The following is a 26714-nucleotide window of genomic DNA, read 5'->3' as shown; positions in this document are numbered from 1 at the left end:
ACAAACACCTCTGTCTCCTTTCTCCTCTGAGTTCCTGAACAGGGAATGAGGAGACCCCACACAAAGTTACGGCCAGGATTATAAAAGACTGGAGTGGCCTGCCCACATTTTAATGTCAGTGTCCACACACACACACACACACACACACACACACCAGGCTGGGAACTGTTCTAGATTAACAGAGTGCAAAGAGACAATACAACTCTAAGTGCCGTGCGCTCCCCAACTGAAGTCTCCTTGGAGGCGGGAGTTACACTGAAGAACACAGCTGAGAAACGAGACTGAACCAATGATGAATTCCTGAGTCGGACTATGGATGGGGGTTGCGATTTGGCAGGACAGTGTCCTGTTCTTAGGGGGTCACAATTGTCCTAGTGCCCCCCACCTACTCTGGAATGCACAAAGGGGGGGGGTAGTGGGGAGGAAGGGAAAATATACACACAGGGAGAAAACACATGCGGCAGACATGAACTGTCCACCAAGGAAAGGGAGCGCAGGTGATCTGAGTTTCTCAGAGGTGGGAGACAGATGCTGGGCCAGGGCTCAGTTTCTCTCCTCACGTCTCCCCATCAGGCAAGCATATGCCCTTCATGTCTTTCCATGTCACATAAGCAGACATCCTCACGGCTCACATGTCATGGCAGAGCATGCCTCCACACATTACACTACGTCAGGTAAGAACAAGCATCCGCATCTCGTGTCATAGGAGCACACATCCTCATGTCTCCTATCACATAAGCACACATGCCTGTGTCTGTGTCTCACCCTGCCGTGCAGACCCACCTGGGCCCTACAGCAGGGGGGCCCAGCAGCCCGAGCACCCACCTGGCTGCAGCACCCGAATCTCCAGCAGGTTGGAGGTCCTCTCCGCCAGCCTCGTCCAGGTATTGTTGTAGTTCCTCCGCCACAGCTCCGCCACGCACTGGTACTTGCCGGCCTCTGTGTCACTGGCCCGGCTGATGCTCAGGCGGACGTTGTTGCTGGACTCGGCCTTCTCGATGGCGGTCCGGGTTCGGAAGGTGGACGACCTGTCTCCCCACTGGACCCCTCCGTCCCGTGTGAAGGTCACCAGGTCGTGGAACTCGACTGTGCCCACTGGCTGGAAGCGCCACGTCACCGACACGGGGACTCGGGACGGGTAGTGGGGTTTGATGATGCACTGTAAGTCAAAGGAGTCGCTGTAGGTCACCCCCGGCGTCCGGGAGATGGCGGTGACGGCAAAGCCCGTGTCTGCGGGGAGAGAGCGAGAGATGAAGCCAAGTCGGCAGCACCTGGCTTTTCTGGGGCAGTGTGTCGTCAAATACGGGCCTCCTGGCAGAGCCGGCAGGCAGAGCGGAGGCTGCAGGTTCTTAAGCGGTCTTGTCACGGGCAAGCTATTGCTTGAGGTATTGTGTTGAGGCCCAACTCCAGAGTTCCTAAGACTTCACACAAAGAGGGCCCAGGCTATTCTTCTGAGCAACCCAGCCCCGTCTCCTCCCAGTGAGACCTGAGGTCCTCGTGTGGGTTTACAGTACATCCTCCTCTAGGATAAGACACCAGAGCCTTCTCAAGGGCTCATACCAGATGGCCAGGATCATTCCTAGCAACCCCAGAATTCTGTGCAAAAATAGGAGAGGGGGAAAAAACGTTCCAGAGCCAACTTCCTTCACTGCACATACCCAACCCCCAGATAGCTGTCCCTGGCCCTCTAGCGCATGACGACCTGAAGTAGGCAGGTGAAGGCTGCCAACGCCTCCTCTAATTCCCCAACAAAACCTAGGATCAGACAGGTATTAAGGGACAGGGGTCAGGAGGGCTTGGTCTCCAGGAGATGGACACCTGAGGTGGGGTGAGGCATCACTCCTAAATTGAGGTCCCTGCGATCTGAGGGGGCTGTGAGTCTCTCAGTATTCCTTACTGACTGGGGAGCATCCCTAACCTCTAACACTCATTCTCCAGTACACGGGACTCACAGTTCCTTCAGTGGAACTGTGGCCGGTGTGTGCTGAATGCTGCGTGCTAGGCCAGCTGTCAGAGGCTTGGCTTTCACCCCTCACTGGATCAACGCTGGCCTTCAGGCAGGCTTGCTACCCCTTTTGCAGAGTGCAGAGAAGTCAAATAAACCACCTGATACTGAGTGTAGGGAATGGTAGAGTCAGGCTACAGACCTAAGTGCACCTCATCCCAGGCCCTGCCTGCGGCTGCCCTGCCCACGGGAATCATCAGACTGGTCAAAGGCACCAACTCCGCAGCGGGCAGGCAGTCACCTTCTTAGGGCAGTTCCCAGCTGTGTGGCGTGAAGCAAATGATCTAAGTCCCCGCTGCCTCTGTTTTCCTTTCTGTAAAGGGTCCTTGTGAAGGTTAACTGAGTATGTAGCACATTGTATTCAGTCTAGAAAATATGTAGTTTGTTTAAGAAACCAAAGCGGTGAAATACTTGAAAGTCCACAGGTGAAATACAAAGAGTCTTCGGGATTTCCCTAGGGAGCTGTTAGAGAACAGGTCGGCAAAAATTGCTGAACTCTTCGGATCTTCCATTTAAAAAAATAAAGACACCGAGACTGATCCTGTGTGGCTGTGACGGCAGCTTAGGCAGTGGTGTGTAGCACACAATGCCACAAGAGGGGTACAGACCAGGGATGCCAGGGAACAGGCCTTGCGCTGGGTGTTCCTGGCTTCCCATATGGAGCCATGGTGCCCAGGCCCAACACAGGCTACACCGTGGACACAGACCAGAGTGCACAGGGCTGAGCCGTCCCTCCAGTCACAATGGTCTATGGGCAGCCTATTAGTTCATGCCCACACCTGTCACTGCTGAGGGAGATCCATACAGAAATGTTTATGTGTCACTGTGTACTTTAGGTAAGACCATGGCTGGCAGGACACCCGTGGGGTCCTAGTTCCAGAGGGAGTCTAGAGAGAGGGTCAAGTGAGCAGAGGCCGCCTCGGGATTCCAGGGGAGTGCTACTCAGCATGGCCTGGCTGTGGGAGCAAAGAACCCGGCATCACCCTTCCCTGGATACCCACCCCTAACCGCCTCGGTGAGGAAAAATTACATGTAGCAGATCCCAGAACCATCTCCCAAGTTCCCCTGTCTGGCTTCACAGCAGTGCCAAGCATAGGCAGCAGGAACTGCGATCATCACTGGAGGAAGTTTCTAGAAACAGAAATCCGAGCTGCCTGGGGACTGCAGAAGGCAAGCCCATCTTTGGGAGGAAGCTTTCAGAGAGCAGATGCAATCGCAGTGAGGTGGGGGAGGACACAGAGGCTGCATCTGGGCTTTCCATGATGCTGTGTCCGTTCCAAGTCCTAGACAGCAAGCCGGCCTAACCAAACAGGCACCAGGGAACGCCAGGGGTCTGGAGCATCTTACTGTTTCCCTGTTTGCGTCTTTCTTCTTTCTTCCTTCCTTCCTTCCTTCCTTCCTTCCTTCCTTCCTTCCTTCCTTCCTTCCTCCCTCCCTCCCTCCCTCCCTCCCTCCCTCCCTCCCTCCCTCCCTCCCTCCCTCCCTTTCTTTCTTTTTTACTGCATGTCTTGCTTGGGGAAGACACCTTGTTACCCTGAAAAGCTCCAGGATTCCTAGAACTGTGGCATGTGGCCTCCCGCTTTGTGAGGCAGCTGGAGGGAAGCCCTGGCATGGGGGGGGGGGGGCGTTAAACATCAAATAGAAGACGTTTTATCACCAGACGATTGAAAACAGACATTTAAGAATAAAGCAAAGGTGTGGCTAATCTCAGCAGGGAGAACAAGGACTTGGTCATAGTCAGCTCTACCCTGCGCGGCCATCTTTACTGGGTGCTCGACAGCACCACCAGCCTTACCTCAGGGAAGGTGGTGGTGACACAGTCCTCGAGAATGGGGACAGACAAAGCCTCCTGATAAACAGAAGGCCTGACAAAATAAGTTATCTTCCCAGCAAAGTAGCAGGCTGGTCTTTTAAAACGTGATAGACCGATTGCATCTGGCAGATAACACCGACAGAAGCCGCTTTGGATACCCCGTGAGAAGCAAATCTAATATTGCTTGGTTTCTGCAGATCTCAAGGTATCTTTTCACTCGGTGCAAATGCGGAAATGTTTTCTTCTTAAGTGGGGCTTTACAGAGGAAGAGATAAAAACACAGGCCTAGATGGGACAACTGAGCTGGGTGCTGAGACTCGGGCAGACACGGGGCGAGGTTGTATCGCTGGCAAAGGGCTTTCCATCTTGTTCAGCCACTTTTGGGGGGCTGGACTGTGAGCAGCTGGGCAAGACCCCCCGTGGACAGGAGACACTTATCTCTCCACCCAGTCACTCTTCCCTTTCAGGCCAGTTTTACCACAGCCATGTCCTGCTAGTTGGTAGCACTAATCTGGCTAGAATCTTGACACCACCCAGCCCCAGGGGTGGTAACAGCCCAAGGGGGTCACTAACCCCAGATGCCCCACCCACCATCAACTGTTAAGTTTCCTCAACCCTGAGCATGCTCCCCTAGAGTCCTTTCAACAAAACCCCTCTAGAAGACACCATTATCTCCAATCAGAACTGGCTTTCCTTTTTGCCGAGTGTGTGACGCGATGCATATATGAGCATATGCATGTTTGTGTGTGGTTGCATGTGTGTATGTATGCACGCACAGGCCTGAGATTGATGTCAGGCACCCTCAATTGTTATTCCACCTTATTCATAGAGGCAGGGTCTCTCAATCAAACCCAGAGCTCACTGGTATGGGTGGTCTCAATGGTTAGCTTGCTTTAAGGCGCCCAGGTCTGCTTCTGAGGCAGGAATTACAGGCATGATGCCAAAGCCCACTCCACATTTTCCCAGGGTTCTGTGAACCTGGATTCCAGATCTGCATGCTTACAGAACGCACTTTAACCACTGAGGCATCTCCCCAGGCCCTGCAACCAGAATGCTGACAAAGAGGGAAGGAGCCGGACACAAACGCATCTGCCACGGTCCCACTGCTCACTCACCAAGAGCTGTGATGGAGATGAGGGTACTGGCGCGGCGCTCTCCCACGATCTGCCACTCCCCATCCACGGCCCGTACCCACTCCGTCACGTGGCACTCGTACTGGCCCTCGTCCTCCTTCCTGCTGTTGAAGATGCCCAGGCTGAAGGAGTTGGGCTGCACCTGCTCCATCTGGACGCCCCCAAAGCTGCTGCGCTCCCAGTAGGATGAGCCTGGCTGCACGGTGCCATCCCGGTCCAGCCACATGACGTTGCTGCGGCGGTTCTGCCGATCCACGAGCTGCCAGATGACGGAGAAGCGGCCCTGCAATCTGCCCACTGTGCGGACACTACAGGAGAAGTGCAGATCCTCGCCCTCGAGGATGACGCTGGCGTTGCTGGCCACCTCCACGGAGATGCTGCTTTCTGGGGACAAGAGAGAGTTCCACACTGGGGGGTTTACAGTCTCCATGGCGCCCTCCTCAGAGACGACGCGGGAAGAAGGGTGCACACCGAATCCCACGATTCTGACAGTGACACTCCAAGGATTCGAAACACTCTGATTTGTTTTGAGACACAACTTACATGTTGTAAGATCTGGCTGTTCAAACTGGGCACTGCTGCCTAGATCTGGTGGCCTAGAATGCTCTATGCTTGGTGTAGTGGATTGGGACAATGAGGTCCTGAGGCCTAAGAGTAAACCAGAACCTGAGAAATAGAATACAGTGACAGGACGTTGATAGCATAAAATTATTTATGGGTGACCTGTTCAGATGCAGTTCAGGGCTGTTGGCTTGGAGTTTCGTCGTGAGGAGTAACTTCCGAATCCTACGGCCCCTCAATCTCCCACCACTTGGAGCTACAGCAGTCAAACAAAAGCTACAAACATTCTTAGTGAATCCTTCAGGGAAGTATGAGGAAGTAGAAAAAAAATGTCAGGAAGTGTTTGGAAGATGGCATGTGCGTGTGTGTGGAAAATGGGGCACAGATGGTCTAGTCTCCCAGCGTGTGTGGAGAGCAAAGTTTCATGCTTTCATTCCCACAGAAGAAGGAGCCACAGCCCGTGGCTCACCATCTTCCGCTCTCCTCTTCACTCACTCACTCAGCCGTGGGGCACCTCTGCTCTCTACCCTGACAGTCTGCCAAGCAGCGGTGGAGATAAGAACTCCACTCCCTGCCTAGCTTGGTCTAGCCTCTGTCCCTCCTGTGGATGGCTGCTCTCAGCCAAGGGGATGATTTAAACTCTCTAAGTCTCAGCTGCTGCCTCTGTAAGATACCATTTTTAACTTACAAAAGATGAAAAAGCAAAGAGGACAATGCATACAGATTGTGCGGCACACACAGTACGTTTTTTAAAGGTGGTACCCACAATCATGATTGATTTTACTATACTCCGGGATATTTCTGCTTTCATAAAGAGCATGGCTAACACTTTCTTAATTATGCATACATTATTCTGTATAATTACCTGTATTGAGCTCAATGAGCTCATAAGAATTAAACAACACAAAACACAGTGTCATAATCAATTTGGACTCAATTTTCTAGGCACCACTGACGATCAATTAAGTCAAATCCCAGATCAAGAAGCACACCCGATCACTGCAGCATTTGGATCCACTTATTCTTCTCCCCTTCATTTCCCCCACAGGCAGAAACAGAAAAGAAGAGCCGCAGGCCTCAGCACTAGATGCTTTTGTCAGAGAGTATGCTGGGCTTGTTTCACAGGAAGGAGGTCTGGACACGGTGGGACAGCAGTCTTCAGGAGGACAGCCTGTCCAGGGCAAGGCTCTGTAGAGCCATCGTCCACAGTGGCAGTGCTTCAGAGCTTGGCTGCACTGCCTCGCTGTGGGATCTTGGTGTTCTTACCAAGCCTCAACTTACCATGTGCCTCAGTGTGGGATCTTGGTGTTCTTACCAAGCCTCAACTTATCATGTGCAGAGTTGGGATGTTCCTGGTGCTGACTCAGGGTCATGACGGAGAGAATGAAATGGGGAGGAGGGGCAGAGCTGAGGGCTGAACCTAAGGTTTCATGGACGCTCTGCAGGCATTCTACTGCTGAGTTCCAGCCCCGGGCTTTAAATTTGTCATCATCAATATTCTTCCTCCCTGTTTTCAACTCAAGGTGAGGTATGCAAAAGGCAACTTCAGCGTCAAGGAAGAAAAAAAAAACAAAAAACCCTTCCGTCTGTCTTGTACAGAAGAAGGACCTGTAGGACATCAGTCGTATGCTCTACTGTCACCCCAGTGGACTCTAAGGACATGCTGGGTGGCTATTTGGAGAAAGCCTGGAAAACCTAGATAGAAGAAAAGCCTTCTGATAGCTGGGGCATGGGTAAACACAGATCTGGTGCTGCACTGCCCATTGTAACTATTTATACAGGTTCCCGGGCTTTAAAAAGGTAGCCAACAAGTTAAAAATCCTCCAGGCTGAATGAAAACCAAGACGGAACTAATGAAAATCTGAGTGTGTGTTCACAAATGAAATCTCCAGTCAGGAGGCTGCTGGCGGAGCACAGGCGGAGCGCAGAGCAGCGGGTTTGGAGTTAGAGCAAATGTTCCTATTGCAATTGCAAGTCAACCACCAACTGAACAACCGGATCAGCCACTTCCCTGTGTGCGCGCTGACGTCTCCATCCACAAGATGGATGTAACACTAGCTTCTACAGGGACTGGCGGATTGAGAGCAGGGAGATCATTTATGCAGAAGCACTTTGGGTTCTTAGGAGGAAAGGTGCCATTAAAATCCAGGGCATTATCACCATTACCGATTGATTGTTATTCTTCAGTAGACTTACCCAAGTGGCCTTGGGGCAGGATCTGGTGCTGCTGGGGGACTTTAACTACCCAGTTATCTGCTGGAAAAGCAATATAGCAGGCCACAGATCATCAAACAAGTTCTTGGAAGGGCTGGGGGAAATCTTTTAGTACAAAAGATAGAGGAAGCCAACAGTGTGGCTGCCCTTCATGCCGTCCTTACGAAACAATGAGAGATTAGTTTAAAAGTTTAGAGTCTGTGGTTAGGGCAGGCACAGGAAGACAGGACAAAGAGTGTGGGCATTCAATCTGGAAGTTTCAACTGTACGTGTGTTTAGCAAGCACCTAAATCTATGCAAAGCATCATGCATCGCGAGGAAAGCACGAGAGTTCAAGGTTACGTACGTGTGTGTGTGTGTGTGTGTGTGTGTGTGTGTGTGTGTGTGTGTGTGCGCAAAGTACAACGAGCAGGACAGAAAACAATCCCGTTGACAAAAAAAGAAAGGGTGACAGGCCTCCTCTATTTTGGACTTCACACTTAACAGAGAAACATTTCAAATACATAATCGTGTAAATAAAAATGTAAAGGAAATCGTTACAAGGCGAAGAGGAGGAACAGTCCTGGGAACTAAGAAAAGGTTAAAGGTTAGTTCTTAAACTAGACCATCTTGTTTAAAATCAGAGCTGTGTAAGTTTTGATTAACTTTTTGCTAAGAACAGAACTGTGAGAGAAAAGAGATTAATAAGGACGTCTTGGCACTATGGACATTTAAACATGGCATGCACACACACTGTTCATCTCTCGAGTTCCCAGAAGAGTACCACCCATCCTGACACTGTCAGTGTGCATGGAGGCCGAGTCCCTGGAACAGCCTTGAGAGGGCCAAGCTCTTGAAGCATACTCCAGGAAGACAGAGACCCCATCCACTGAGCACTTTATATGCACATTAAGAGGAACCTAACACTTGGTACATGCTAGCAAGTACTCTATCACCCACTGACTTTTAACAATGCAATTTCAGTACAAAAGAGACAATTAGGGAAATACCTGCCTTGATACCTGGAAAAACCCAGACAGCAAATCCTTCTTAATAATGCAGCTGATGATATCCAAATCCTCCCCTAAGAGATGAGCTCTCCTTAAGTGAGATTTCAAGGCAGGCCTCTGCCCACTTCTTTTGGGATTTAATTCCCCTAGAGGAGCAAATGACTTCCTGGTCTTCCTCCAAGCTGAGCTGGCAAGGCTGGTGTTGTACACCGAGCTACTTGAGCTCAAGGCTGCAGGTACCATCTCCAGCCCAGACATGCCCCTGTCGCTTTGTAGACATGGGGCTGGAGGAGGTGGAGAGGCCCTCTCTCTGGTCATCTTTATCCCAAAGTCTGCCCCTTCTCCTATAGCTAGTCTCTCTCCCACTGCACCAGGAACTAGTAAGTGGCGCGCTTCTACTTACTGAGGGGAAGGACGACGATGGGGATGTTCTTGGGACGCTTGCTTTCCTTGTCAATGAACTCGCCAGTGACAGTCTTCTCTCGCTCTGTCACCCGGCAGTTGTATTTGCCACTGTCTTCCTGGCGGAGGTGGTATATCTTCAGCACAAAGACACCGTCACCCTCTTTGGACACTTTAAGCTGTCCCTTGGCTTCACGGTGGGCAAATTCACTGTTGAGGACGGGCACAGCATTAGGCCCCATGGTGGCGATGAGTGAGCTGTTGAAGGCCCAGGAGACGGCAAAGTACCGGTCGGGAATGTTCTGAGCCTCTAGGATACATCTGAACTCCACCGGCTCACCCACTGTGTGTAGCCTCTTATCTGTCTCCAGACGCACGGTGAACTCTTTGTCTGGGAACACAAACAAACTGGATGCAATCTGGGCAAATGGGGCTGCAACCCACCAAACTGCTTCAGGAAATCCCTATTCCCCTGACCTTCTTCATGACAATAACCACAGAGAAGACTCAGTGTTCATCTTGGAGAGAAAAACCCAACTCCAGCCATATAAACCCTTAAATAGCAGAGTCCCAGCCAAACCCAGGCGGTCTAAGGAGTTTGCCATTCCCATCTAGACCAATAGGGCTCTGTCAAGGGGCATGCTGCTCCAGATTAAACCAGGGCCTGCAGACAAGCCTAGTCTCACTTAGATGGCAGATGGCAAAGGCCAGAGCTCTGCTAGAGCAACATGACTACAAGTATGTTTGTTTGTTCAGCGGTTACTGTGAGACTCACCTCACAGAGGTCTATGAGACAAAATTTGCGTAGTCTAGGTGCTGACCCCAATTCTAATCAACACTCAGATGGATTTATTGAGATTCCTCTCCTTACCACTATAAGAACACTGAAAATTAGATAAGGGCAAGACAAACTGGCTTCATCACACAGACTGTCTTAGCACTAGCCTACAACCTGCCAGGTCATGACTTTAAGCAGACAGAGCAGGAAAGAAATCCACTAACAGCCAGGCGCCTCTGAAAGTGGTGAAGGATCAAGGCAGAAACTCTTCCAAGAGCTGGTATCTATCTAGGCACGAGCATCACTGCAAACAGCATCACAGTCTCCAAGAAACAGCAAACAGTTGACTCAAGAGGCGTCACCTTGTGTCAGGAGGCACTCATGGCACACAAGCGAGGGGACAGGAAGACGAGTTAAGCCATCCCCAACTCATCCCTCACACTCTTCAAGCCTGTGAGAGCCCTGTTCCTGCAGTGGTGTAAGGGGAGGAGACCTCTTTTACATCATGTAAAATCTTTTCCTGCTCAATAGGGCAGACGTCTGGCTGAAGCAAGAGAGGAGCACACAGGTTCTTGTGCTTTACCCGCTGGTTCCCACACTTCCATGTGAGGAAGTGTACTCACCCAGGTGCACCTCTCTGGTATCCCCCAAGCACCCGCTGAAGTTCCAAGAAGAACGGCTTGACAACTCCTGGTCCACAGGGTCAAGCCCATGCTCCACCTCTCTCTCTCTTCCTCCCCTACCGCTCAATCTAGACCTCAACATCTGGTCACTTGACCTTCTTCTGCCACCCAGCTACCAAATGACCTATGCCTCCCGCATTTCCTGCTGCTGTCTGCTCAACCTTGACGCAGCTCAAGTCACCAGAGGAACTGGAATTCCCAGGTTTGCTACACTAGCCGTCTTCTCCGGGAAAACGTGGCGCTCACACAGCCTTCACTATTCACACAGCACTCGGCACCCTAAGTGCGCAGAGCAATGCTGTTCACCTTGGCATCCCCAGACGCCTCACACCACACCTTCAGTGCTGTAAATACTAACGTCTATTAAAATAGACATGAAGCCTTTAAAGACTGGAAGCCGGAGTTGCAACTCCTGAGCCTGAACAGGAACACACAGTGAAGTTATCAACACTTCTTTTTTCCATTAAAATTTTCCTTTGCTGGCTTAGGCTGGATATATTTGCAGGGCAAATTCAAAAATGTCCTAATTCTAAATTGGTAAGATTAAAATAAAGAAGATTAGCTGATGCAACCTAATTTAAAAGTATTAAGACTCGAAATTAGGCCCAGACTTTTTTGACACTGATCTTAACACCAACCAGGAAGGAAAACGATAAACAGGAACTAAAGCCTCTTGGGTAAACTTAATATTAGAAGATCCAGAAACCGCTAAGAGCCCTGGTCCTAAGTGTTGATCAAGTGTGCCCTTCTCACCAAGAATCCAACCTTCTTTTGCTTTCACACCCATCAGGTGTCCAGAGGATCCTCTCAGCCCTGTTCCCTCCAGAGCTGTGCTAGACAAAATGTAGGCAGGTAAGAATGACCAGGGAAGTACATCAGAAACGTAGCTTCCCAGTCCCGCTCCCAGCAGTCTCCGAGTAGGGACTCCAGGGATGAGTCAGAAAGTTTAGTATTAGGTGAGTCGGAAGCATTGCTCTCAAATGTCACAGTACCCATGCAAGGACCAAGGTAAGCGACCTCCAGGACAAGAAGGACAAGAGGCAGGGTCTGACAAGGGTGCGACCACCTGCAGCACAGACACTTCCTCTCCTCCTCAGGACCAACAGCCCTCAGCAGGGCCACCTCAGTGACAGCTTGATGAGCACCCTCCAACCAAAGCCGGGCCCACGTAGGAACCTGGCCCAGCTCAGCCAAGGCAGCCAAGAACTGCCGTCAGTTCTACACTGGAGCCCTGCAGGTGCAAGAACCGGGAGGAGAACCTGGGTCTCAGGAGATGCCAGGAGACACTGTGGAGGACTGTGGCTTGCCAGGCCGCCATCACTGCCTCAGTAACTGAAACATCATCAAACTGGGTGGCATCCACGCCTAACAGGAATGGGAGCCCAGGGGTATAGGATACAAAGATTTTCTGTGAAATCTCTCATTTTTAAAATTTTTTTATTTTATGTGAGTGTCTTGCTGCATGTATATATGTATATCCCATGTGTGCTTGGAGATCAAAGGGGGCAAAGGACCCCCTGGAACTGAAGTTAGCAATAGCTGTGAACCGCCATGTGGGAGCAAGGAATTGAACCTGGGTCCACCACAAGAGCGACAAGTGCTCTTGGTCACTCACCAGCCATCTCTCTGGCCACATTTTTCTTCAAAATCTCTCATTTTTATTTGCAGTTTCTTTTCTTTTTCTTTTTCTTTTTCTTTTTTTAATTATTTATTATGTATACAGTGTTCTGCCTGCATGTATGTCTGCAGGCCAGAAGAGGGCACCAGATCTCATTACAGATGGTTGTGAGCCACCATGTGGTTGCTGGGAATTGAACTCAGGACCTCTGGAAGAGCAGTCAGTGCTCTTAACGGCTGAGCCATCTCTTCAGTCCAAAATCTCTCATTTTTAAAAAATAAATCTCTTATTCAAAATGATGTACGACACCATATTGTAAAGAAAACATGATGATGAGCAGGGGCCCAGTATGGGCAGCTGTCTGTGACTCACTGGAAGTTGGTTTCTCCAGCCTACATTACAGCCATCTCTAACCTCACCCCAACCCCTACTTGCTGTTACGGTCACCAAACAAGGTGTCCCCACACCCTCCTAGTGTCTGAATCCCTACCAGGTAAAGGACAAGAAGCAGAGAGAGACTGACCGGTGGGCTGGACGTTGACGATAGCACCCTCGGAGCGCTTCCGGGTCATGGCATACCAAGAGCCATCTGGATCCTGGATCCACTCGGCAGCCTCGCAGTAGAACTCGCCCTGGTCGGAAGGCTGCAGGTGGAAGAGGGTGAGGCGGAAGGTGGTCCTCCCCAGCTTGTCCAGCCGCACCTCCCCCAGGCTCTGCCTCTGGGCGTATTCGCTGCTGGAGTGCAGGATGAAGTCGCGGCTCAGGGCTATGACCTCCACAGGCTTCTCGCCACCCTTCCGCCGAAGCCAGGATACGGAGAGGTGGCTGTGCTGGTCGCTCTCAGTGGACACTTCACAGCTGAGCTCCAGGGGGTCCTGTTCCACTTTGTGCAGAGTCTGGGGGACAGCTGTGGTCTGCAGGGAATCTGGGATCACTGTAACAGAAAATGTTCCCACGGAGGAAGGTTACGGGGCTACAGAATCTGAGACTCGCCTTCCGGGAGGCTAGGGCCCTACACCACACAGAAACCACTGTTACAGCCTCAACAAAGGCAGCTCTGACAATCGATTCAAGGCCACAGACAACCCTGAAAGGCATAGAAACCTAAATACACTTTTCTGTTATGATAGCTAAGATAATATTTTTGGCACTGACACCTGCTTGGTATTTTAACGACACTCAGAGCAAAGACGGATTTTATTTTGAAAATGTATACAACAAAGAACTCCCTGAGGATACCATATAAGAACAATCGCTGAGGTCTAATAAGATTTGCTGTTCATTTTGGTATTGCTCTGAGATACCTTAACGTCAGGCCCTGGACCTTCTGGCTTTACATTCCTATACAGTCCTTCCCTTTTCCCTTCTCGACCCGCTCTCCATCCCACCTCATCAGTACACTGTCCTTAGAAGGACACTTACAGAGGACACTGGGGAGTGGAACTAGAGAAAACCATCCTCACCCCTACTGTCCTGGGGACAGAACCTAGGACTTCATAAGTAACAGGCAAGACGCTACTACTGAGCTACAACCCTAGACCCAGCTCTTGGATTTGGAGACAAAGTCTCACTACGTTGTCCAAGGTGGGCTTGAACTTGTGGTCTTCCAGCCTTCCAAGCGGCTGGATTACGAATGGACACCAGTAGGCCTGGCCTGCTCCCCTGTTCCTTCACAGGATTCATCAAAGTGGCCCACAGCAGAAGGAAGCCACAGGACACAGAGGACTCAGGTAAACGAAGACACTGCTGGGTCCCATCACTGGAGTTTTCTTCCGACTTTTATCTTTCTGAGAATTAAACGCCACCCCCACACCGCTGCCTCTGCTGCCTGGTAACGGCGCCCCAGTCACAACAAGGGTACGTCTTCCTCCCAGAGCCCGTCCCAAGACTGAGGCGGAAAGTCCACTTACTAGGATACAGGTTCATTATAGCAATGAAAACTAAGCCAAAGCAGTGTCCTTATCGACAAAGACCTACCAACACGTCCTGCCTAACTGGGGGAATGAGAGGTAGAGCTCAGGACGTGGGCACAAACAGGAACAGCCTGTTCTTGGTCCTTTCTCACTGGCAATGGGTAGCCAGAGATGTCCACACGAAATGCTCCCCACCCTTCCAGCTGGCATCTTCTCCAGCATGCAGAGAACATCTGGAGAGAACATCCGGAGAGAGAGGCCCTCCATAGCTTCTTAGCATGCAGCCAAGGAGGTCTGGGCACCCAGAGCCCTACTCACTCCCTGTACCTCAAAACCTGTCCTTTTTGCTCATCATTTCTGGGGGATGGTGTCCAGGGAATTTCACCCCCAAGCAGGGACACCTGTGTGGTGCCGATTACTTCACACTAAAGAAAGACCCTCTGGACAGCAGTAGATGCTTTAAGCAGCGATGTTCCAGTGCCTGTCTGCCCAAAGGGCAGGCCTGCTGAAGACGCTCTGACCTTCTATTTCTTCTCTGGATTTTCTATTAATTAAACTCCTATCGACAGGAAGGGAGATTAAGGAACACAACTGCTCGTAGGCAGCTTCAGTCACAAGCTACTCTGTCTGTGGGATCCACTCACTTCCCACAGGAACCAGTACTGATGTCTGAGCATCCGCTGAGGTCGTTCACTAAAATCACTTACTATCCCTCCAAACGCTCCCGTTCCCTTTTCGTTCCCTCTCCCCTCTGAGCGTCTGGAACTCACTGGGTTAGTGAGCAGAAACTCTCCGGACACACACACACATTGCTGCACTCCTGTGACGCCCCTCCTGCCGGATCTCTGGCCACTTCATCCTGGCCTCTGCAGGGGGGAGCTCTGCCTTGCTCTTATAGGGGCTTTGCCTCTCTTCCGGCTGATCTCATCCACCTTACCTTCCAAGCCCTGCCTCCAAATTGTCGCCCACAAATGTCCTTGCCACAGGGCAGTCCCTTGCCTCGGCCTCCTGGATGCTGGGATTACAGGCATGAGGTACCACACCCAGATCTTGCCTTTATATACACTATTGTATATAAATACTCCTATTGCCTTTCACCAGCAAAAGGTTAACCACTGAGGTTCTTAACGTTCAAGAGAACTCTCCCAAGTGTCAGCCTTAAAATAGTGTTCACGAGTGTACCCAGAAACCGTGTTCGCTCATGCTCCCTAATGTATTCTAAGACATTTGGGGAAGAATCTGTTTTTCAGTCATATGGTATGCAGTAAAGGTACATGGCAACAGAGGGGACTCAGGCCGGACACTGGCCCCTCGAGAGCAGCGCCTCCTTCCTTACCCACGAGGTCCATCTTGGCACTGTAACTTCCAAAGTAGCGCTCATCCGTGTTGGGGGTGTGACACTCATACTCCCCAGCATCCCGGGCTTGCAGATCTGTGATGTGCAGCAAGGCCGAGTTCCCCTGGATTCTCTCCACGTAGATCTTCCCACCTCGGACTCGCTGGGTGTAGATGGCGTAAGGGAAGGAGGAGTCCACCGTGCTAACAATCTGTACTTCGCGCTGCGGGGCGGAGGGCAGGTAGATGGACCACTGGAAGTTCTGCTCCGAGGGACCCTGGTAGCCACTCACGTTGCACCAGATGGTGATGTGGGAGCCCTCTGTGCGGTACAAGGGCCCTTCCTGGACGGTGACCTGTCGCTGCGCTGACGCCACACCTGAGGGAGACAGACACAACAGCGTGCTTACTTTTCTGACCAAATGCGAAACAGCGAGCAGTCCCCGGAGGATTTGTTATTTGTGTGACATGATGGCAATATAAATAGGTTACTGGCCCTTTCCGAGGCACCCTGTGATTTATAAATATTAATTAAAACACTGTAGTAAAGCTCTGTATCTCATTTGCATATATGAGAATTTGATCGCACAAGGACGTGGCTCTGTTACTTATTCAACAGTGACCCTTGTGAATTTCATTTGGTCTCTCTGTCATTTATACGGCAGTTTTATATCTATTTATTAATGCTGTTTATAAAGTTTTTTAATAAAATGAACAGGAAAAGTTGAATCCTTGGCACAAACCCAGCCAAAAACAAATAAAAGCAACCGCTTTGTAATCTGGTTGAAATTAAATGTTTCTCCCATGATTAGCAGGGCTGGCCCAAGAAAGTCATTGAGTTTTTTTATTTGAAGGGGGTGGGCTGTGCCTCACACTTTATTTCCATCTCATCCCAAGGAGCATCTCCTTTTCCCTGTACAAACGGTGGCAAGCAGATCCCGCAATGGCTGCCGGGTGATAAGGAGTGGGCAGGAAAGTGAAGCCGAGCAGATTCCCACCAGCAGATGAAGCAGAGCAGGACAGTGCATAGGAAGACCTGAAACAAGGTCAGCCGCCCTTGGGCTCCAGGCTCTGACTGGCCCGTCAAGACCCTGCTTCCCGGTTCCAACACAGCTGCCCAAGATCACTTCCGCCTCTGCCTGCCCTCTCTTTGCCCTTCACGTTGCCTCTTGCAGGGGCAAAACCTAGCTATGGAGACTCAAGTTTCTCACCCCCGGCCATCTGCTGTGCCTTCAACAGGGTCTAAGTGTGCCCCACAAGGGGTCCTCGGCTGGAAGCCAAGCCTTTGGTGAAGAGAAGTGAGAGGGGCGGAACCTTTAAGAGATGGGGCCTAGGACAAGGGCAAGAGGTCAAGAGGTCATGGGGCCACTGGAGGGATCAATGCTAATAGCAAACCCTCCATCTCCGGCTTCCTGCCTCACTCTAAAATGGGTCCTCACTCTTGCACATGCCAGGATAACATCCACCATGTTGTGGCCCGGTCAAGAGGGCCCTCACCAGAAACAGAACACACAGGGTCAACCAACCGTCTCTGGCCTTTGATCTCTAAAACCATGGCTTTAAAAAAAAAAGTGTTTTCAAAATAAAACACTCCACTTTAGGATTTTGTTACAGCAATAAAAAAAAAAATTGATTGCTGGCTGGGCGGTGGTGGCGCACACCTTTAATCCCAGCACTTGGGAAGCAGAGGCAGGCGGATCTCTGTGAGTTCGAGGCCAGCCTGAGACCAGAAACAGAACAAGTTCCAGGACAGCCAGGCCATGTGTAGAGAAACTCTGTTTTAAAAAATTAAAAAAGAAGAAGAGGAGGAGGAGGAAGAGGAGAAGGAAAATGAATTGCTATATCTGACCATTCCTGAGCCACTCAAACATGGAGAGACACCTCTCTACGTGCTCCCTGGGCAGCAGCTGGGTGTGGCAGATGCCAGGGACAGCAATGTGTGGCAGAAAGAGCATCTGAGGCCTGGCCTCAGGAGTCAGCACAGCTCAGACCAGACACAGACGCATTTCGTTTGCAGGCCTTGGTCTCATCTTACAGAAAGACTTCAGAGAGGACAACATTGCAATGCTGGTGATGTCACTTAGCAGCTGAGACCCTGTGTAAGTCCCTTGAGGCCTATAGGCCTCAGTTTCCCCCTGTGCAAGACGAAAAAGACTGGATGTCTATAAAGCCTCCGACTTGGAGCCTAAGACACAATTAATACTCAATAAAAAGCACACAATGGACCTGGATCTAGAGACAGATCTTGGTCAATAACTGCTCAGGGTCATTTTGGTAGCCTCCTGTGAATGACCACATCTTGGCTGCGCACACTTACCCAAAGCTACAGCCCACTCCCATGAATCCTTTCCTTTTACCCAACAGAAACTTAGCTCAGGCAGACTGGCTCCTAGGGAAGTGGGACAATGCTAATCTCAGTGGGACACAGCTCAGTCCAGCCCAGGAGGACCTCAAAAGCAAGCCAGCCTAATCTGCATGACAACAGACCCCCCAAAGGCCAGCTGTGCAGAATGAAGTCCTGTAGATGTAACCAACCGTCTTATTAAATAAGAAACACAGAACCAATGTAAAAGAGAAAACCAGAGGTCAGAGCTCAGAGCTAAAATCTCACCCTTCCTCCTGCAGTGCTCCTACCTCCAAAAGAGAGCTACTTCCTGTGTGTATGTCTTTACATAGTCTTTCCTAGGGAGTGATGGTATGGTAGAAAGCAGAAAGGCATATAAGGCGTGAGGACCAGAAACTAGAAGCATTTGGCCTGGTTAAGCATTCAGGCTTTTGAGCAGTAATTCAGCTGAGACCCATTCCGGATGAGGACTCAGAGGCCTCCAGTCTGAGGAGAAAAGACCAGCTGAGGATCCGGCGAGGTGAGATAGCTGTGGCTTGTTCTGTCTCTCTGATCTTCAAGTGTTCACCCCAATAACTGGCCTCAGGTTTGATTTTATTAATAAGAACTTTTAAGATTCATGCTACAAAGTCCTGTGGTACTTGAATCTATTTCAAAGTCTTACAGAGAATGCTATCCTGGTTTCAGCAGAAGCAGCAAAATGAGAACAAATATAAATACATACATACATACATACATACATACATACATACATACATATCTATGTGTGTATATATTATATATATTATATATATAAAACTATATATATAGTTTTACAAAGGGCAGGGAGGGGTTGAGGAGAGAGCTTAGTTGGTTATTGTGTCTTACCACACAAGGAGCTGAATTTAGCCCCCAGCACCCACTGGCTAGGCACCGTAACCCACATCTGGAACCCCAGCACTGGCTGGCCAGCAGAGTTAGCCAGCTTCTGGGTCGTGGGCAGAGAGAGCAAGGGGAGCTCCAGGGTCACTGCAAAACCTCGTCTCAAAGAACGATGTCAAAAGGTGATGAAAGGAGATGCCCGTCATTGACTTCCCTCTTGTGGAACATTATCTTAAGAGGTGTTACATTTGTTTATGCTGTGGAATATTTGCTTAATGATGCAAAGGTGTGTTGCATTTGATTAATTCTGTGACGCTGTGTTACTTTGTCTGTCTAAAACACCTGATTGGTCTAATAACAAGCTGAATGGCCAGTAATGAGGCAGGAGAAAGGATAGGTGGGGCTGGCAGGCAGAGAGAATAAACAGGAGGGGAAATCTGGGAGGAGAGGATGAAAGAGAGAGAAAAGAAGGGGCCAGCCACCCAGCCACACAATCAGACAACGAATAAGAAGGAAAGAAAAGATAAACAGAAATAAAGAAAGGTAAACGCCAGAAGCAAAAGATAGATGGGATAATTTAAGAAAAGCTGGCAAGAAACAAGCCAAGCTAAGGCTGGGCATTTATAAGAAAGAATAAGACTCCATGTGTGTTTATTTGGGAGTGGGGTGGTAGCCCCCCCTAAGAGTAAAGAGTAATTAAACAACCAACTACACTCCCCCCTTCCACATACAAGTACATGTATGTCTATGTGTGCACATGCACATCCCAAACCGAAACGCTTCCCACCTCTCCAGCCCCCTGCATACACACATACATGAGAAGAGGATACCTAAGCAAGGCAAAGTGACACATGAACCTGTTGCTTTCTGCTTGATGGCAGCTATTACTAAATTTAAAGCCACAGCGAAGGCAACTAACAATAATTTCCAGTGTTAAAATTTGGCACCTAACTTGAGTTTTGAGAAACTTTTATGAAATTTATACACACATTCACATACACTGTGACAGTTCACTCAACACTTGAGTACTCCTGGAATGCACAACACTAGGAAAACAAGTTGACTCCAATCACAACATTAGGGCTCCTTGACATTCAGTCTGCTCTGTACGTCAGTGATCTGTCACTGAACAGCTACAAACATGCCATGCCCACTGCAAAGAAGGCTGGGGGCAGCTCAGGGAAGGCCAGCACCTTCCTAGATGAACTGCTTCTCATCTTTGGACCCACATGGAATCACAGAGACACCGAGGAAGGGGAAGCTTCAAAAACTAACAGTGCCTTGATGCCTCCGATGATGTCATCCATCTGGGCTGCAGCCTGGGGGAGTGAGTTCTCTCCTAGCACCACGTGGTTCCCAGGGATGGAACTCAGGTCACAGGCTTGACGGCACGTGTCCTTACCATCTCACCAGCCCCATGAAGTGCAGCTTAGGCATCAGGATTTTTAATTGCCCCCATGTAATCCTGAAGATGTATATCAGACTTAGAACTGTCTGCTTTGGGGTTGGGGAGATGGCTTCATTGGCCATACAAGCATAAGAACCTGAGTTCAGATTCCCATTCCCCATGTACAAGCTGATACAGCAGCGCAGGCCTGTGATTCCAGTGCTGGGAAGGTGCAGTCAGTCTAGCAGAATCGGCAAGCTCCAGGCTCAGTAAGAGATCCTGTCTCAGAGGAAATAAAGCTGAAAGCAATCAAGGAAGACATCCGATGTTGAATGCTAGCCTCGAGTGCACACTCACGTGAGCACGAATACACTCACAAAGAACTGTCAGCCTTAAGATGTCTCTTTTCTGAATCGAGCCAGTCAGGTGCCCGATGAATGGACACATCCCAACTGAAAGCTCTCAACAGTGTAAGCTCTGGGTTTGGAAGATTCCGCAAAGTGCCATTCTCCTGTCTTTTCTTGTCCAAAGAAAACAGCTGAGCCCCATCTGATGCAATACATGATAATGAGCTTAACCAGCGTGCATTCAGCTCACAGACCTTACACAAGCACAGATCCTACACCCCACCCCCCACAAAGGGTAAACAGTGTTAAGTGCCTGAATGAGCAGGGCAACAGGGTCAGAACTACTCATCCAGACCAGCAGCAGATTACAATCAATCCTGACAAATAAACAAACACCGTCCTGTATGTTAAAGCCATACCTCTTTATCAATCATCGCTGTCATTCCCTAACAAACAGCTCTTCATACCTGAAAATAGGCTCTTCTTAGGAAGTTTGTTTGTTTTCAGATGGGTCTTGTTGATTAGTTAGCAAGGCTAGTTTTGAACTTTTGGCAATCCTCCTGTCTCAGCCTCTCAAATGCTGGGGTTACAGGCATGCATGACCATACCCAGCAAGAAGTACTTAGTACAGAAATAAAGTGAACTTTCTTCTCTCTAGACTAATTCCCCTTCCACACTCCACACTCGCAATGTCCTGGAAAGTTTCTGCTGCCTTCAAACAGACCAGGTACCCAACTCGGCCCAAGGCATCCATCTGGCCATCTCCTTTCTTAGTCTACAGCAGCAGGTTCCTCCGCAAGAGGACCTTTTTAAAAAAAAAAAATAATAATTTTAAATAAATAATAATAACTACAACTTCAGGCATTTTGTACTCTTCAGATTTCTTTGTAATAAGCAAATAGCAGAAGTCTGCAATGAGAAAAGGAAGACTGAATATCATATATAACCATGTAAAATGGACTAGAAAATAAATACTGGCCATAGAATGACAAGTGATTTTATTTATTCCCTTTTATATTGCACTCCTCTGCAGAGTATGAACCAAAGCTTTACCCCAAAATAAAAATGATACCTGACTGCAGTATAAAATATGCCGGGTGGTGGTGGCGCACGCCTTTAATCTCAGCACTCGGGAGGCAGAGCCAGGCAGATCTCTGTGAGTTCGAGGCCAGCCTGGGCTACCAAGTGAGCTCCAGGAAAGGCGCAAAGCTATGCAGAGAAACCCTGTCTCAAAAAACCAAAAAAAAAAAAAATTATCTTTAGTTACTAGTATAATAAACATTTGTATGAAATGTCTATATTGCTGTGTGTGTATATATACATATATGTGTGCGTGTGTGATATATATATATGCATACACTTCGTACACTTGGTCGAAGCCCTAAGTCCTGAGCTCCTAATGCCCTTGCAATATTAATGACAGAGGGCTTCTGATACCCAACGAGCCTCTTCCAACCATATCAGAAGTTTTGCTAATGAGATGACTCAAGGTGTCTAATGAAACTCAAACCCTAGAGTTTCCAAAGGTGGCCATGAGTAGCAGGTTGGAAATTTCAGCTCCATCTGAGATCTGTAGGAACAGGAGGGGGCTAGAGACTAAGTTCAACCACCAGCAGCCACTGATTTAAAGAGGCATGCCCATGTAATGAAACTCTACACAGAAACCCTCAGTGATGGCCAGGAGCAGTGGTGCACACCTTTAATTCTCAACACTCTCAGGAGGTAGAGGCAATAGCAGGCAAATATTCATGAGTTCGAGGCCAGCCTGGCCTACCTAGCTAGTTCCAGGCCAGTCAGAGTTACAATGAGACTCTGCCTCAAAAAAAAAAAAAAGAGGAGGAGAAGGAGGAGGAGGAGGAAGGAAGGAAGGAGGAGGAAGAGGAGGAGAGGAGGAGGAGGAGGAGGAGGAGGAGGAGGAGGAGGAGGAGGAGAAGAAGAAGAAGAAGAAGAAGAAGAAGAAGAAGAAGAAGAAGAAGAAGAAGAAGAAGAAGAAGAAGAAGACGACGACCACCTCCGTGGTGGGTTAGGATGCCTTCTAGGTTCATGAACACACTGTGCCAGGAGGACAGTGTCCAAACAGGCCCAAAGCCCTTGCACTAGGGGCTCCATACCTTGCCCAATATGCTGAGTAGGGCTGGCCTGTGGGGACACAGGAAACTCAGAAGCAATGCACCTGACTTCTGAGGGTGGATCTCTCTCTCTCTCTACTCTCAGGTCACATATTCTGTGTGGGGACATCAAAGCAGCAGATGGGGGCCCACCTGAGGCTCGGTGCCACCAGCCAACACTAACCTGCTGGCAGCCGACAGCCACCAAGAGTGGATCTTCCAGCCATACCCAATCTTCACAGGCCAGCCAGCTGGCCCAGAGAAGACTGCCTCTTCCTGGGAGACCCCAAACCTGAAATACTACTGAATTCCTGAGTCACCGAGACACCCCACCCCCACCACTGCTGCCCTGAAACTGTAAACATCTGTTGCTGTTATTAGTGAGGGCTAAGTTATCCTGAGCCAATACATAACAAAGACTCCTTCCAAGCCTAAGATTAAATATAAAACGACACCTCATACATTATTTATATATTCTAGGGGAAAAGCCCATTTTAAAAGACCCTCCAAAGAATTATTCAAGCCCTAAAGAGCCATGGTCTGTGGCCAGGTGAAGTTGGCTGTCTCCAGCCACAGAAACACACACTGTGAGTCACCTGACCAGCTTTCAAGGCATTGCTTGTCTGGAGCTGGAGAGATGGTTCGGGCATTAAAGGCTAGACTCACAACCAAAATGTCAAGACATGTTTGTCCAAGGGTACATGTTCAACCTAGTGAGCCTGGCCCTGGGAGACATGACTCAGCAGTTCATGACCAGGGAGTGGCCAACACACTTCACATTCGTTTCTTGAAACATGCCTTGGGATTCAAGGAAATACATCTCTCATTGAAGGATCCAGCTTTTTATGTTCAGGATGTATGACTGAGCACTTATTCAAACATCTGGGCTATGTGAATGCGTGACGGCTCCGTCAGCCAAGCGCTTGGTGCCCGAGCTTGAGGGACTGAGCTCAAGCCTCACCCCTCAATGCTCACTCGACACCCAGGACTCTACAGGGGACTCAGGCCCACCGATTTACCGAAATACCAAGAACAGGGCTTGAGTGGCCGCTCAGTCAGCAAAGTGCCTGACGCACAAGCATGAGGACTCAGTTTTGATGCCCAGAACATACATTAAAAAACAAAAAAAAAAAAAAAAAAAGGCTGGGTGTGGCAATGCCCACTTGTAATCCAGTTTGGGGAGGTGGAGATGGGCAGGCCCCTGGGCCTTGCTGTCCAGACAGTCTAGACTAACGACCTGGGGAGCTACAGGCCAGTGAAAGACTCGATCTCAAACACCAGGGTTGATGGGGTTGGAGAGCTAGCTCATTGGCTCTTCTCCGAGGATGTGGGTTCAATTCCCAGCACCCACGTGATAGCTGACAACCATCTTTTAGCTCTAGTTCCAGGGGAATCCAACAGTCTCTTCTGACCTCCGCAGACACCAGGCATACACAGGGTGTACAGTCAGACATGCAGGCACAACACCCATACACATAAAATGAAATTCAAAATAAAAAATAATAAAGGCTGGCAGTGCTTGTGGGACAAGGTTGACAGGTGCACACACACATATACACACATACACGAATGAATACATACACACACACATACATGCATGCATAGAAATGAAGTAAAGGAATGATGTAATGCACCATCTATCCGTCTCCTGGGGAACCCTGAAGAGCAAATAATACTTGAAAGCCAACAAATGAGTATTTTAAAATTTCATCTCACTTCTACCAATATGAGATATCGATCTAAAAATGGGTCTCACAAAAGCTCTAAGTACAGGCGTATTAAAAGGAACATTAATGTTTAACTTTGGGTTAAAGATGCAAAACAGCATTATGTACACAGTGAAATACGTTGGAAACCCTGTCCCCAGAAAATAACAAAGCACTCGCAATATAGTATTTATTGAGGTGCTCAGTAGTGAGGGCAGGGCTGCCTCTCACCTGTTACAAGAACAGCAGCACCCCCTGCCCCCCACTTTCTCATTTTTCTCCAGTTTTTAAATTAGCAAGTACATGGCATTTGAAGACGAAGATGAACGAGGCCAGTGAAGGGCCCTGCCCTCAGCTTTGTGCACGTCACCTCACCTGGACTCATCCTCGACTGAATGAGGTCGATTTCATTACAGCTACACTTACCAGAGGAGGAAATGGTCTTCAAGGGTAAGTAACTTTCTCCATGACATTAGAACATGACTAATGGCTTTTCCCGGCGCCGTGGCTCGGTGAGAATCGGAGATAAGTGATAAAGCATCTATCTGCTTCCTCGCCTAGTTAGCCCTGAAGGAAATGACGGGGAACCCAGAGAACTCCAGATGTCGAGGGGAACCTAAACCCGGCCAGCCAAGCGAGTCAAGACAATCTCCAAAGGACCCAAAGGGTGTGTCAACCGACACTTCAGTGACAGCATCTGAGGAGTCCCAACTGCGAGCCTTTGGCCAAGGGAGGACCGGAAGTGGGGATAAGCTAAACCCATCCTCTGTCAGACGGCCTTCCAGGTCAGGGGACAGGCAGACACAAGTCAGCTGGACTCACTGAGCCCTGAACAGTGTGTGGTACTGTTCTACCTACTCCTCACAGGTGACCCGATTTAACCCTCACAGCAAGTTAGGAGAGATAACCCGCTTAGTGCCGTTGCGGTAGAGAGACAGAGCCTGAGGGCTGGAGGGTGAGAAGCAGCGTGGGGCTGAATGACCTGCACTGAAACACTACATTAAAAATGAAGGTTATGGCCAGGTCCGTGCCATGCCCACGCAGAGACAGGCTAACCAAGGTCCAGATACGACCCGTGGGGTGCGAAGACACCCGAGGCTCACTGTGTGAAGCCACGGGCGCGTGGACCAGGATCTGAGTCCTCACTGTCATCAGAAAGGACCCTTCGGAAGAGAACAGAGGTGGGCAAGGTGGGACACACGGGGGGGAAATGGGATCGGGGTGACACATACGATCAAAGTCCGCAATCTATCTCCCAGCCGTAGGCACCTCCCAGCTGAGGCCTCAGCCAAGGCCACTGTGCTCGGCCCCATCCACAGATCCTGTAAGCTCAACACAGTGACCGTTTTAAACTGCTTCGTCTTGGGCTGATTTGTTACGCCCCAAAGATAACAGTGCACATGCTCCGCTTTCACTCACGGTGTCTCCAGAACCTATCAGATGATGAATACCAAGGCAGCACTACGAGGGAAGGGGAGGTCAAGCGGGTTCGTCTAAGCTGATATTCCTGATAGAAATGACGCTGACTATTATAATCCAACAGGGAACGATGTCATCAGTGAGGTGCCCGGTGACACCCTCTCGGCCTGGTCCAAAACCGCTTCACAGCCACAGCGGCAGCTGGACGGTTTCGAAGGATGTGGAGCAGGGCATGCCACATGGAAGCATGGCTGCAATTCCGGGCTGAGCAGGAAGCTGGCCTGGGTCTGTCCTGCGACCACGGGGCCCTTCAGTTTCAGCTGGGAGAGCGCTCGGAAAGACATTACCAAAGGCAACCTTCCTCCGGGACTGGAGAACTGAGGAAGGCGCAAAGGTAAACAGGGAGATGGATCAGATGCCTGTTTCTGAATCATCGCTCTCGGGGCCGCTGGAAGACAGGGCAGAGGGCAAGGCTAGAGGCAGGGAAATGAACAGTCTAGGGACTCAGCAGGGGACCCGGCCTGCTGAGGGACTCAAGGGCACGAGTCTCATCCATTCATCTTTTCAGTCTTTAAAAAAAAAAAAATGTGAATCTCCTCCCGCGGTGCCTAAAATAGAAATGGCCTAAAGATGATTAATAAATGTTAAATATTAATGCCACTTCTAAGAAGGTGTAACTACCTAATAGTTCACTTTGCCTCAGATGATTCCATGTCCCCGACACCTGTACTGCTGAGTGACCGGCACCCGGCCCGTCACACACGGACGCTCAGCTAGTGTCTTAGGCAGGGTCTACTTCCATGCAGTCCCTCACGAGCGAACGCTGGAGCTGCATCACTGCTAACCCACACCCTGGGAACACTGGAGTCGATGTATTCTTAGGCCAGAAGACTGGCTTCGCTTTTTTTTTTTTTTTTTGGTTTTTAAATCAGAATGTCACAAAGTCTTCTGATCATTATACTGATCCTGCTCCTCTTCATCTTCTCAGATCGTCACAAATGTTACCTCAGGGACAGCTCTCTTGGACCTTTGATACAGGGCCGTGTGTATATAACCACTGGAAACACACAGTATTGCTCAGAATTTTCACTAAATATT

General features: G+C 49.6%; 1 protein-coding gene across 4 annotated transcripts in view; it reads right to left on the bottom strand.

Moving 5' to 3' along the window:
- Nucleotides 1-26714, bottom strand: part of Igsf3 (immunoglobulin superfamily member 3) — a 90033-nt gene that overhangs the window by 22330 nt on the left and 40989 nt on the right. For 2 of the 4 annotated variants that reach the window (XM_076574724.1, XM_076574725.1), the window contains 5 exons: nucleotides 15446-15823; nucleotides 12720-13130; nucleotides 9119-9508; nucleotides 4934-5335; nucleotides 826-1230 (listed from right to left, as the gene is read on the bottom strand). In XM_076574724.1, coding sequence (XP_076430839.1) covers nucleotides 826-1230; nucleotides 4934-5335; nucleotides 9119-9508; nucleotides 12720-13130; nucleotides 15446-15823 — 1986 coding nt within the window. Of the gene's footprint in view, nucleotides 1-825; nucleotides 1231-4933; nucleotides 5336-7708; nucleotides 7769-9118; nucleotides 9509-12719; nucleotides 13131-15445; nucleotides 15824-26714 lie in introns of all 4 variants that reach the window. The other 2 variants (XM_076574722.1, XM_076574723.1) reach the window with 2 other exon arrangements.

The sequence above is a fragment of the Peromyscus maniculatus genome, chromosome 6, assembly GCF_049852395.1.
Source record: "Peromyscus maniculatus bairdii isolate BWxNUB_F1_BW_parent chromosome 6, HU_Pman_BW_mat_3.1, whole genome shotgun sequence".
Taxonomy (NCBI): Eukaryota; Metazoa; Chordata; class Mammalia; order Rodentia; family Cricetidae; genus Peromyscus; species Peromyscus maniculatus.
The sequence above is the reverse complement of the archived record's forward strand: the minus strand, read 5'-3'. Positions and strand labels throughout refer to the sequence as shown.